Source organism: Oncorhynchus nerka, linkage group LG4, assembly GCF_034236695.1.
Source record: "Oncorhynchus nerka isolate Pitt River linkage group LG4, Oner_Uvic_2.0, whole genome shotgun sequence".
Classification (NCBI taxonomy): Eukaryota; Metazoa; Chordata; class Actinopteri; order Salmoniformes; family Salmonidae; genus Oncorhynchus; species Oncorhynchus nerka.
Genome location: NC_088399.1, coordinates 82931464 through 82945945, shown reverse-complemented (window position 1 = coordinate 82945945; position 14482 = coordinate 82931464). Strand labels below are relative to the sequence as shown.

General features: G+C 44.5%; 1 protein-coding gene across 3 annotated transcripts in view; it reads left to right on the top strand.

Moving 5' to 3' along the window:
* Nucleotides 1-14482, top strand: part of LOC115128679 (tubulointerstitial nephritis antigen-like) — a 78112-nt gene that overhangs the window by 19659 nt on the left and 43971 nt on the right. For all 3 annotated transcript variants that reach the window (XM_065017936.1, XM_065017937.1, XM_029658754.2), the window contains one exon: nt 4136-4202. In XM_065017936.1, the coding sequence (XP_064874008.1) occupies nt 4136-4202 (67 nt within the window). The remainder of the gene's footprint in view (nt 1-4135; nt 4203-14482) is intronic.

Genomic DNA, 14482 nt, shown 5'->3' with positions numbered 1-14482 from the left:
AATTTGCTTACCGCCCCAATAGGTCTACAGACGACTCAATCGCAACCACACTGCACACTGCCCCAACCCATCTGGACAAGAGGAATACCTATGTGAGAATGCTGTTCATCTACTACAGCTCAGCATTTAACACCATAGTACCCTCCAAACTCATCATCAAGCTCGAGACCCCGGGTCTCGACCCCGCCCTGTGCAACTGGGTACTGGACTTCCTGACGGGCCGCCCCTAGGTGGTGAGGGTAGGTAACAACATCTCCACCCCGCTGATCCTCAACACTGGGGCCCCACAAGGGTGTGTTCTGAGCCCTCTCCTGTACTCCCTGTTCACCCACGACTGCGTGGCCATGCACGCCTCCAACTCAATCATCAAGTTTGCAGACGACACTACAGTGGTAGGTTTGATTACCAACAACGACGAGACGTCCTACAGGGAGGAGGTGAGGTCCCTCAGAGTGTGGTGTCAGGAAAATAACCTCACACTCAACGTCAACAAAACAAAGGAGATGATTGTAGACTTCAGGAAACAGCAGAGGGAACACCCCCCTATCCACATCGACGGGACAGTAGTGGAGAGGGTAGTAAGTTCGTCGGCGTACACATCACAGACAAACTGAATTGGTCCACCCACACAGACAGCATGGTGAAGAAGGCGCAGCAGCGCCTCTTCAACCTCAGGAGGCTGAAGAAATTTGGCTTGTCACCAAAAACACTCATAAACTTTTACAGATGCACAATTGAGAGGATCCTGTCGGGCTGTATCACCGCCTGGAACGGCAACTGCTCCGCCCACAACCGTAAGGCTCTCCAGAGGGTAGTGAGGTCTGCACAACGCATCACCGGGGGTGAACTACCTGCCCTCCAGGACACCTACCCCACCCGATGTCACGGGAAGGCCATATAGATCATCAAGGACAACAACCACCCGAGCCACTGCCTGTTCACCCCGCTATCATCCAGAAGGCGAGGTCAGTACAGGTGCATCAAAGCAGGGACCGAGAGACTGAAAAACAGCTTCTATCTCAAGGCCATCAGACTGTTAAACAGCCACCACTAACATTGAGTGGCTGCTGCCAACATACTGACTCAACTCCAGCCACTTTAATAATGGAAAAATTGATGTAAAAAATGTATCACTAGCCACTTTAAACAATGCCACGTTTATATGTTAACATACCCTACATTACTCATCTCATATGTATATACTGTACTCGATACCATCTTGCATCTTGCCTATGCCGTTCTGTCCATCACTCATTCCTGTATTTTTATGTACATATTCTTCATCCCTTTACACTTGTGTGTATAAGGTAGCTGTTGTGAAATTGACAGGTTAGATGTTGTTGGTTATTACTGCATTGTCGGAACTAGAAGCACAAGCATTTCGCTACACTCGCATTAACATCTGCTAACCATGTGTATTTGACAAATAAAATTTGATTTGATTTAGTGTAGTGTGTGTCTGTAGTGTGTGTAGTGTGGAGTGCATGTAGTGTGTAGTGTAAAGTGTGTCTGTAGTATGGAGGGTGTAGTGTGCAGTGTGTATCTGTAGTGTGCAGTGTGTGTCTGTAGTGTGGAGTGTGTCTGTAGTATGGAGTGTGTGTCTGTCATGTAGTGTGTGTCTCTAGTGTAGTGTGTGCCTGTAGTGTGTAGTGTGTAGCTTGTAGTGTGTGTCTGTAGTGTGTAGTGTGTGTCTGTAGTGTGGAGTGTGTAGTGTGTGTCTGTAGTATCTAGTGTGGGGTGTGGAGTGTAGAATGTGTGTCTGTTGTGTGTACTGCATGTCCGTAGTGTGTAGTGTGTAGTGTATGTGTGTAGTGTGTGTCTGTAGTATGTAGTGTGGGGTGTGTAGTGTGGAGTGTAGAATGTGTGTCTGTTGTGTGTAATGCATGCCCGTAGTGTGTAGTGTGTAGTGTATGTGTGTAGTGTGTGTCTGTAGTATGTAGTGTGGGGTGTGTAGTGTGGAGTGTAGAATGTGTGTCTGTTGTGTGTAATGCATGCCCGTAGTGTGTAGTGTGTGTAGTGTATGTGTGTAGTGTGTGTATGTAGTGTGTAGTGTGGAGTGTAGAATGTGTGTCTGTTGTGTGTAATGCATGCCCGTAGTGTGTAGTGTATGTGTGTAGTGTGTGTCTGTAGTATGTAGTGTGGGGTGTGTAGTGTGGAGTGTAGAATGTGTGTCTGTTGTGTGTAATGCATGCCCGTAGTGTGTAGTGTATGTGTGTAGTGTGTGTCTGTAGTATGTAGTGTGGGGTGTGTAGTGTGGAGTGCAGAATGTGTGTCTGTTGTGTGTAATGCATGCCCGTAGTGTGTAGTGTATGTGTGTAGTGTGTGTCTGTAGTATGTAGTGTGGGGTGTGTAGTGTGGAGTGTAGAATGTGTGTCTGTTGTGTGTACTGCATGCCCGTAGTGTGTAGTGTGTAGTGTATGTGTGTAGTGTGTGTCTGTAGTATGTAGTGTGGGGTGTGTAGTGTGGAGTGTAGAATGTGTGTCTGTTGTGTGTAATGCATGCCCGTAGTGTGTAGTGTGTAGTGTATGTGTGTAGTGTGTGTATGTAGTGTGTAGTGTGGAGTGTAGAATGTGTGTCTGTTGTGTGTAATGCATGCCCGTAGTGTGTAGTGTATGTGTGTAGTGTGTGTCTGTAGTATGTAGTGTGGGGTGTGTAGTGTGGAGTGTAGAATGTGTGTCTGTTGTGTGTAATGCATGCCCGTAGTGTGTAGTGTATGTGTGTAGTGTGTGTCTGTAGTATGTAGTGTGGGGTGTGTAGTGTGGAGTGCAGAATGTGTGTCTGTTGTGTGTAATGCATGCCCGTAGTGTGTAGTGTATGTGTGTAGTGTGTGTCTGTAGTATGTAGTGTGGGGTGTGTAGTGTGGAGTGTAGAATGTGTGTCTGTTGTGTGTACTGCATGCCCGTAGTGTGTAGTGTGTAGTGTATGTGTGTAGTGTGTGTCTGTATGTGTGTGTAGTGTGTGTCTGTAGTATGTAGTGTGGGGTGTGTAGTGTGGTGTGTGTGTAGAATGTGTGTCTGTTGTCTGTTGTGTAATGCATGCCCGTAGTAGTGTGTGTGTAGTGTGTGTAGTGTCTGTTGTGTGTGTGCCCGTGTGTGTAGTGTAGTGTGTGTAGTGTGTGTGGGGTGTGTAGTGTAGAATGTGTGTCTGTTGTGTGTAATGCATGCCCGTAGTGTGTAGTGTGTGTGTGTGTGTGTGTGTCTGTAGTATGTAGTGTGGGGTGTGTAGTGTGGAGTGTAGAATGTGTGTCTGTTGTGTGTAATGCATGCCCGTAGTGTGTAGTGTGTAGTGTGTGTCTGTGTATGTATGTAGTGTGTAGTGTGGAGTGTAGAATGTGTGTCTGTTGTGTGTAATGCATGCCCGTAGTGTGTAGTGTATGTGTGTAGTGTGTGTCTGTAGTATGTAGTGTGGGGTGTGTAGTGTGGAGTGCAGAATGTGTGTCTGTTGTGTGTAATGCATGCCCGTAGTGTGTAGTGTATGTGTGTAGTGTGTGTCTGTAGTATGTAGTGTGGGGTGTGTAGTGTGGAGTGCAGAATGTGTGTCTGTTGTGTGTAATGCATGCCCGTAGTGTGTAGTGTATGTGTGTGTGTGTGTCTGTAGTATGTAGTGTGGGGTGTGTAGTGTGGAGTGTAGAATGTGTGTCTGTTGTGTGTACTGCATGCCCGTAGTGTGTAGTGTGTAGTGTATGTGTGTAGTGTGTGTCTGTAGTATGTAGTGTGGGGTGTGTAGTGTGGAGTGTAGAATGTGTGTCTGTTGTGTGTAATGCATGCCCGTAGTGTGTAGTGTGTAGTGTATGTGTGTAGTGTGTGTCTGTAGTATGTAGTGTGGGGTGTGTAGTGTGGAGTGTAGAATGTGTGTCTGTTGTGTGTAATGCATGCCCGTAGTGTGTAGTGTGTAGTGTATGTGTGTAGTGTGTGTCTGTAGTATGTAGTGTGGGGTGTGTAGTGTGGAGTGTAGAATGTGTGTCTGTTGTGTGTAATGCATGCCCGTAGTGTGTAGTGTGCAATGTATCAATGGAAGTGTGATTCTTTAAGTCATCCTCTCAGATCTTCCACCACAACAGGATCAAAGGAATCATTGGTGTGATCCTATCCGATGGCAACATCTTATTGAATTTCCTCCTTTTGTTTCATTTCAGGCACCTGTGAAAGAAACGGACACAAATTCCTCTCAGGACAGACTTACAAAGAGAACTGCAACTTATGGTAAGTGTCTAATCGCTTTCTAGTGGTGTAGTACTTAAGTAAAAATACCGGAAAGGTGTGTCTGGGTATCTGTACTTTACTATTTATATTTTTGGCAACTTCACTTTTACGTTACTACTTTTCTACTAAAAAATTATGTACTTTTTACTACATACATTTTCCCTGACACCAAAAAGTACTCGTTACATTTTGAATGCTTAGCAGGACAGGAAAATTGTCTAATTCACACAGTTATCAAGAGAACATCCCTGGTCATCCCTACTGCCTCTGATCTGGCGGACTCACTAAACACTTGCTTTGTTTGTGAATGATGTCTGAGTGTTGGAGTGTGCCCCTGGCTATCCGTAAATAAATAAAAAACAAGAAAATGGTGCCGTCTGGTTTGCTTAATATAAGGAATTCATTTTACTTTGATACTTAAGTATATTTGAATCCAAATACTTTTAGACTTTTCTCAAGTAGTATTTTACTGGGTTACTTTCACTTTTACTTGAGTCATTTCCTATTAAGGAATCTTTACTTTTACTCAAGTATGACAGTTGGGTACTTATTCCACCACTGCAGCTTTCTCTTTTTCCTCTCTATGTACCTTTATCACTCCTTCATATCCTCCTCTTTCTCCCCTCTCATTTCTTTCTTTACATCTCTTCTGTCCTAACAGTGATTAGTCCTTCACACACTTTGCTCTGATGACATTTCTGGTTGTACCACAGACAGACCCACGTTTTCCATGGAGAGTTTTGGGGGCTCTTCTCGTGATGCTGTCTCATTCATAACTCTTCTACATATATTTGGGACCCCTGTCCATTCATTTGGGTTATTGTAGCTAGCTATCTCCTATATCGAAGCAGTATTAGACAGGCAACGGCAAGAAATGTTATCACATCACACTACAATACAACACTTAGCATTGGGCAACATTAGGCAACATTGAGCAAAATTGGTAAACATTCGAAACATTGAGCAACAGTGGGCCTTGTGGGGGATAGAGCAGCCAGGTCACCTGTGATACAAGTCAGTATTCATCGTCCATCCATGTCTGATGATGTCGGTCGAAACCGGCCACTAGGAGCAACAGCGAGCACAGGCTAAACTACAGTCACATCCCAGCTAGGGCTTAGTTAACTTATACACAGGCTAAACTACAGTCACATCCCAGCTAGGGCTTAGTTAACTTATACACAGGCTAAACTACAGTCACACCCCAGCTAGGGCTTAGTTAACTTATACACAGGCTAAACTACAATATCATCCCAGCTAGGGCTTAGTTAACTTATACACAGGCTAAACTACAATATCATCCCAGCTAGGGCTTAGTTAACTTATACACAGGCTAAACTACAGTCACATCCCAGCTAGGGCTTAGTTAACTTATACACAGGCTAAACTACAATATCATCCTAGCTAGGGCTTAGTTAACTTATACACAGGCTAAACTACAATATCATCCCAGCTAGGGCTTAGTTAACTTATACACAGGCTAAACTGCAGTCACATCCCAGCTAGGGCTTAGTTAACTTATACACAGGCTAAACTACAGTCACATCCCAGCTAGGGCTTAGTTAACTTATACACAGGCTAAACTACAGCCACATCCCAGCTAGGGCTTAGTTAACTTATACACAGGCTAAACTACAGTCACATCCCAGCTAAGGCTTAGTTAACTTATACACAGGCTAAACTGCAGTCACATCCCAGCTAGGGCTTAGTTAACTTATACACAGGCTAAACTACAGCCACATCCCAGCTAGGGCTTAGTTAACTTATACACAGGCTAAACTGCAGTCACATCCCAGCTAGGGCTTAGTTAACTTATACACAGGCTAAACTGCAGTCACATCCCAGCTAGGGCTTAGTTAACTTATACACAGGCTAAACTACAGTCACATCCCAGCTAGGGCTTAGTTAACTTATACACAGGCTAAACTGCAGTCACATCCCAGCTAGGGCTTAGTTAACATACACAGGCTAAACTACAGTCAGCTAGGGCTTAGTTAACTTATACACAGGCTAAACTACAGTCACATCCCAGCTAGGGCTTAGTTAACTTATACACAGGCTAAACTGCAGTCACATCCCAGCTAGGGCTTAGTTAACTTATACACAGGCTAAACTACAGTCACATCCCAGCTAGGGCTTAGTTAACTTATACACAGGCTAAACTACAGCCACATCCCAGCTAGGCTTAGTTAACTTATACACAGGCTAAACTACAGCCACATCCCAGCTAGGGCTTAGTTAACTTATACACAGGCTAAACTACAGTCACATCCCAGCTCTTAGTTAACTTACACAGGCTAAACTGCCAGCTAGGGCTTAGTTAACTTATAAACTACAGTCACATCCCAGCTAGGCTTAAATACACAGGCTAAACTGCAGTCACATCCCAGTTAGGGCTTAGTTAACTTATACACAGGCTAAACTACAGTCACATCCCAGCTAGGGCTTAAACTTACACACAGGCTAAACTGCAGTCACATCCCAGCTAGGGCTTAGTTAACTTATACACAGGCTAAACTGCAGTCACATCCCAGCTAGGGCTTAGTTAACTTATACACAGGCTAAACTACAGTCACATCCCAGCTAGGGCTTAGTTAACTTATACACAGGCTAAACTGCAATCACATCCCAGCTAGGGCTTAGTTAACTTATACACATGCTAAACTGCAGTCACATCCCAGCTAGGGCTTAGTTAACTTATACACAGGCTAAACTGCAGTCACATCCCAGCTAGTGCTTAGTTAACTTATACACAGGCTAAACTGCAGTCACATCCCAGCTAGGGCTTAGTTAACTTATACACAGGCTAAACTACAGTCACATCCCAGCTAGGGCTTAGTTAACTTACACACAGGCTAAACTGCAGTCACATCCCAGCTAGGGCTTAGTTAACTTATACACAGGCTAAACTGCAGTCACATCCCAGCTAGGGCTTAGTTAACTTATACACAGGCTAAACTACAGTCACATCCCAGCTAGGGCTTAGTTAACTTATACACAGGCTAAACTGCAATCACATCCCAGCTAGGGCTTAGTTTACTTATACACATGCTAAACTGCAGTCACATCCCAGCTAGGGCTTAGTTAACTTATACACAGGCTAAACTGCAGTCACATCCCAGCTAGTGCTTAGTTAACTTATACACAGGCTAAACTGCAGTCACATCCCAGCTAGGGCTTAGTTAACTTATACACAGGCTAAACTACAGTCACATCCCAGCTAGGGCTTAGTTAACTTATACACAGGCTAAACTGCAGTCACATCCCAGCTAGGGCTTAGTTAACTTATACACAGGCTAAACTGCAGTCGCATCCCAGCTAGGGCTTAGGTAACTTATACACAGGCTAAACTGCAGTCACATCCCAGCTAGGGCTTAAACTGCAGGCTAAACTGCAGTCACATCCCAGCTAGGGCTTAGTTAACTTATACACAGGCTAAACTGCAGTCACATCCCAGCTAGGGCTTAGTTAACTTATACACAGGCTAAACTACAATATCATCCCAGCTAGGGCTTAGTTAACTTATACACAGGCTAAACTGCAGTCACATCCCAGCTAGGGCTTAGTTAACTTATACACAGGCTAAACTGCAGTCACATCCCAGCTAGGGCTTAGTTAACTTATACACAGGCTAAACTGCAGTCACATCCCAGCTAGGGCTTAGTTAACTTATACACAGGCTAAACTGCAGTCACATCCCAGCTAGGGCTTAGTTAACTTATACACAGGCTAAACTGCAGTCACATCCCAGCTAGGGCTTAGTTAACTTATACACAGGCTAAACTGCAGTCACATCCCAGCTAGGGCTTAGTTAACTTATACACAGGCTAAACTGCAGTCACATCCCAGCTAGGGCTTAGTTAACTTATACACAGGCTAAACTACAGTCACATCCCAGCTAGGGCTTAGTTAACTGCACACAGGCTAAACTGCAGTCACATCCCAGCTAGGGCTTAGTTAACTTATACACAGGCTAAACTGCAGTCACATCCCAGCTAGGGCTTAGTTAACTTATACACAGGCTAAACTACAGTCACATCCCAGCTAGGGCTTAGTTAACTTATACACAGGCTAAACTGCAATCACATCCCAGCTAGGGCTTAGTTAACTTATACACATGCTAAACTGCAGTCACATCCCAGCTAGGGCTTAGTTAACTTATACACAGGCTAAACTGCAGTCACATCCCAGCTAGGGCTTAGTTAACTTATACACAGGCTAAACTGCAGTCACATCCCAGCTAGGGCTTAGTTAACTTATACACAGGCTAAACTACAGTCACATCCCAGCTAGGGCTTAGTTAACTTATACACAGGCTAAACTGCAGTCACATCCCAGCTAGGGCTTAGTTAACTTATACACAGGCTAAACTGCAGTATCCCAGCAGGCTTAAACTTATACACAGGCTAAACTACAATATCATCCCAGCTAGGGCTTAGTTAACTTATACACAGGCTAAACTGCAGTCACATCCCAGCTAGGGCTTAGTTAACTTATACACAGGCTAAACTGCAGTCGCATCCCAGCTAGGGCTTAGTTAACTTATACACAGGCTAAACTACAATATCATCCCAGCTAGGGCTTAGTTAACTTATACACAGGCTAAACTGCAGTCACATCCCAGCTAGGGCTTAGTTAACTTATACACAGGCTAAACTGCAGTCACATCCCAGCTAGGGCTTAGTTAACTTATACACAGGCTAAACTGCAGTCACATCCCAGCTAGGGCTTAGTTAACTTATACACAGGCTAAACTGCAGTCACATCCCAGCTAGGGCTTAGTTAACTTATACACAGGCTAAACTGCAGTCACATCCCAGCTAGGGCCTAGTTAACATACACAGGCTAAACTGCAGTCACATCCCAGCTAGGGCTTAGTTAACTTATACACAGGCTAAACTGTAGTCACATCCCAGCTAGGGCTTAGTTAACTTATACACAGGCTAAACTGCAGTCACATCCCAGCTAGGGCTTAGTTAACTTATACACAGGCTAAACTGCAGTCACATGCCAGCTAGGGCCTAGTTAACTTATACACAGGCTAAACTGCAGTCACATCCCAGCTAGGGCTTAGTTAACTTATACACAGGCTAAACTGTAGTCACATCCCAGCTAGGGCTTAGTTAACTTATACATAGGCTAAACTGCAGTCACATCCCAGCTAGGGCTTAGTTAACTTATACACAGGCTAAACTGCAGTCACATCCCAGCTAGGGCTTAGTTAACTTATACACAGGCTAAACTACAGTCACATCCCAGCTAGGGCTTAGTTAACTTATACACAGGCTAAACTGCAGTCACATCCCAGCTAGGGCTTAGTTAACTTATACACAGGCTAAACTGCAGTCACATCCCAGCTAGGGTTTAGTTAACTTATACACAGGCTAAACTACAGTCACATCCCAGCTAGGGCTTAGTTAACTTATACACAGGCTAAACTGCAGTCACATCCCAGCTAGGTTTAGTTAACTTATACACAGGCTAAACTGCAGTCACATCCCAGCTAGGGCTTAGTTAACTAATACACAGGCTAAACTGCAGTCACATCCCAGCTAGGGCTTAGTTAACTTATACACAGGCTAAACTGCAGTCACATCCCAGCTAGGGCTTAGTTAACTTATACACAGGCTAAACTGCAGTCACATCCCAGCTAGGGCTTAGTTAACTTATACACAGGCTAAACTGCAGTCACATCCCAGCTAGGGCTTAGTTAACTTATACACAGGCTAAACTGCAGTCACATCCCAGCTAGGGCCTAGTTAACTTATACACAGGCTAAACTGCAGTCACATCCCAGCTAGGGCTTAGTTAACTTATACACAGGCTAAACTGTAGTCACATCCCAGCTAGGGCTTAGTTAACTTATACACAGGCTAAACTGCAGTCACATCCCAGCTAGGGCTTAGTTAACTTATACACAGGCTAAACTGCAGTCACATCCCAGCTAGGGCTTAGTTAACTTATACACAGGCTAAACTACAGTCACATCCCAGCTAGGGCTTAGTTAACTTATACACAGGCTAAACTGCAGTCACATCCCAGCTAGGGCTTAGTTAACTTATACACAGGCTAAACTGCAGTCACATCCCAGCTAGGGTTTAGTTAACTTATACACAGGCTAAACTACAGTCACATCCCAGCTAGGGCTTAGTTAACTTATACACAGGCTAAACTGCAGTCACATCCCAGCTAGGGTTTAGTTAACTTATACACAGGCTAAACTGCAGTCACATCCCAGCTAGGGCTTAGTTAACTAATACACAGGCTAAACTGCAGTCACATCCCAGCTAGGGCTTAGTTAACTTATACACAGGCTAAACTGCAGTCACATCCCAGCTAGGGCTTAGTTAACTTATACACAGGCTAAACTGCAGTCACATCCCAGCTAGGGCTTAGTTAACTTATACACAGGCTAAACTGCAGTCACATCCCAGCTAGGGCTTAGTTAACTTATACACAGGCTAAACTGCAGTCACATCCCAGCTAGGGCTTAGTTAACTTATACACAGGCTAAACTGCAGTCACATCCCAGCTAGGGCTTAGTTAACTTATACACAGGCTAAACTGCAGTCACATCCCAGCTAGGGCTTAGTTAACTTATACACAGGCTAAACTGTAGTCACATCCCAGCTAGGGCTTAGTTAACTTATACACAGGCTAAACTGCAGTCACATCCCAGCTAGGGCTTAGTTAACTTATACACAGGCTAAACTGCAATCACATCCCAGCTAGGGCTTAGTTAATTTACACAGAGGCTAAACTGCAGTCACATCCCAGCTAGGGCTTGGTTAACTTACACACAGGCTAAGCTACAAAATCATCCCAGCTAGGGCTTAGTTAACTTACACACAGGCTAAACTACAATATCATCCCAGCTAGGGCTTAGTTAACTTATACGCAGGCTAAGCTACAATATCATCCCAGCTAGGGCTTCGTTAATAAATAAACACAACATAATACAAAATAAGAGACATGAACAACGCACAGACATGACACAGGAACAGAAACAATAATGCCTGGGGAAAGATCCAAAGGGTGTGACATGTATAGGGAAGGTAATCTGGGAAGTGATGGAGTCCAGATGAGTCTGATGACGCGCATGTCAGCCTGGTGACCTAGAGGCCGGTGAGGGAGCACATGTGACAGTACCCCCTCCCTGGCGCACGGCTCCAGCCGCAGGACGCCGACCAAAATTACGATCCTGGGGATCAGGAGAGGACCAGTCACCTCTACCTAAGTGCGGGAAACCTGTCAGTCTGGCTGAGATGCGGGAGCATGGCGACCTAGAGTGCCGGAGAGAGCATACTTGACGGTACCCCCTTCCTGGCACTTTCGGCTCCACCCGCAAGACACCAACCAAAGAGATAATCCCGGGGATCAGGAGTGGACCAGTCACCACTGCTGATATGCTGGAACCTGTTGCCGGCTGGGGCGGGGCGGGGCGAGTCGGTGGAAGCAGGGGAGCCTGGCGATCTGGCGAAGGCATGAAAGCCCGACGAGCCAGCTGAGGCAGGGGAGCCTGGCAATCCGGCTGAGGCATGAGAGCCTGACAAATCGGCGGTAGCAGGGAAGCCTGTAGGAGCTCCCGGACCCGACATCATTCCCACCGAAAAAGAAAAAAAAGTCAACACTCCCTGATCCTTCCCTTAGGTGAGGCGTTATTCTGTAATGATGTGCGCTGAGAGTCGGGAAGCAAGTTCAGGCAGTGTGTTTTAATAAATAAACACAAAATAAGAGACACAAACAATGCACAGACAACTGGCAGCTTCATTAAATAGTACCCGCAAAACACCAGTCTCAACGTCAACAGTGAAGAGGCAACTCCGGGATGCTGGCCTTCTAGGCAGAGTTGCAAAGAAAAAGCCATATCTCAGACTGGCCAATAAAAAGAAAAGTTTAAGACTGGCAAAAGAACACAGACACTGGACAGAGCAACTCTGCCTAGAAGGCCAGCATCCCGGAGTCGCCTCTTCACTCTTCATGTTGAGACTGGTGTTTTGCGGTACTATTTAATAAAGCTGCCTGTTGAGGACTTGTGAGGCATCTGTTTCTTAAACTGACACTCTAATGTACTTGTCTTCTTGCTCGGTTGTGCACCGGGGCCTCCCACTCCTCTTTCTATTCTGGTTAGTTCCCGTTTGCGTTGTTCTGTGAAGGGAGTAGTATACAGTGTTGTACGAGATCTTCAGTTTCTTGGCAATTTCTCGCATGAAATAGCCTTCATTTATCAGAACAAGAATAGACTGACGAGTTTCAGAAGAAAGTTATTTGTTTCTAGCCATTTTGAGCCTGTAATCGAACCCACAAATGCTGAGGCCAGTTTATTGCTCCTTTAATCAGAACAACAGTTTTCAGCTGTGCTAACATAATTGCAAAAGGGTTTCTAATGATCAATTAGCTTTTTAAAATGATCAATTTGGATTAGGTAACACAACATGCCATTGGAACAGAGGAGTGATGGTCGCTGATAATGGGCCTCTGTACACCTATGTATATATTCCATAAAACATCTGCCGTTTCCAGCTCCAAAAGTCATTTACAACATTAACAATATCTACACTGTATTTCTGATCAATTTGATGTTATTTTAATGGACAAAAAATGTGCTTTTCTTTCAAAAACAAGAACATTTCTAAGTGACCCCAAACTTTTGAATGGTAGTGTATATTACTAATATACTTCTATAGTACTACTATACTTTTATACTATTATAGTACAACTGTACTTCTATAATACTATAGTACTGCTATTACTTCTATACTGGTATAGTACTAATGCACTTCTACACTACAATAGTACTACTATACTTATGTACTACTATAGTACTACTACACTTCCATACTACTGCAGTACTACTATACTTCTATACTACTATAGTGGTACTATACTACAATAGTACTACTATTATTCTAGAGTACTATAGTACTACTATTATTCTATACTACTACTATACTTCTTCTATAGCACTATAGTACTACTGTACTAGTATACTTATATAGTGCTATAGTACTACTGTACTTCTATACTACTATAGTACTACTGTACTTCCATACTACTGTAGTACTACTACACTTATTTACTACTATAGTCCTACTGTACCTTTACAGTACTATAGTATTTCTATTATTCTATACTACTATAGTACTATACAACTATAGTGCTACTATACTTATACTACTATAGTAATACTGTCACGACCCGGTTACGAACCCGGGTCTCCGGAGTGAGAAACAGTCACTTAACCAACTGAGCCACGAATAGTCGGCAGAACCCAGAAGATGAGGCAGACACAGCAGTACTTGAGACGGTGTATTTAATGTAGTAAAAAGTGAAGTCCTTCAGGAACACATGTAACTCCACAACCTCAAAAGGAATTCCACAAGAACAAAGGTAATCCTCCAAGACAAAAAAGGTAAATCCACAAGGTGGTAGGTATAGCACAAAAAGCCTCAAAAGATACTCAAAAATAAATAAACAAGAACAAAAAACAGAATTCCACAAGAGCGTCCACCGGGATCAACAAGAGTTAACAGAATACTAGGGCTGGGTGCTAACATACAAACACAGAGCAAAGGACTGAGGAAAACAAAGGGTTTAAATACAATCAGGGGAAACGAGGCACAGGTGCAAATAATAATGGGGATCAAGGGAAAACAAAAGGTCAAAAGGCACAATGGGGGCATCTAGTGACCAAAAACCGGAACAACCCTGGCCAAATCCTGACAGAATCCCCCTAGAACGGCTCCTGACGTTCCTACCAGCTCTCTCATGGTGGAGAGCCCTGAACTGACGAATGAGGTCAGGGTCCAGTATGTCTTTGGCAGGAACCCAGGAGCGCTCCTCGGGACCGTAGCCTTCCCAGTCCACCAGATACTGCCAGGACCGCTGCACCCGGCGGGAATCCAGTATCCGATGGACGGTATAAGCCGGCTGGCCTCCAATGACACGAGGCGGAGGGGGAGGTCTGTCTGCCGGGACAAGGGGAGAAAAAACAACAGGTTTTAATAAGGAAATGTGAAATGTGGGATTAATCTTAAGGGATCTGGGTAAGTGTAGGCGATAAGAAACTGGGTTAACTCTCCTGGCAACCTTAAAGGGACCGATGTATTTTTGGGACAGCTTGCGAGACTCCACCCGTAGTGGTAAGTCTCTTGTGGAGAGCCAGACTCTCTGGCCGGGGCGCAGGGTAGGCCCGGGACGGCGACGTCTGTTGGCTTGTTGTTGGTACCTCTGTGAAGAACGCATAAGATTAAGACGGGTCTTCCTCCACATAAGCCGAC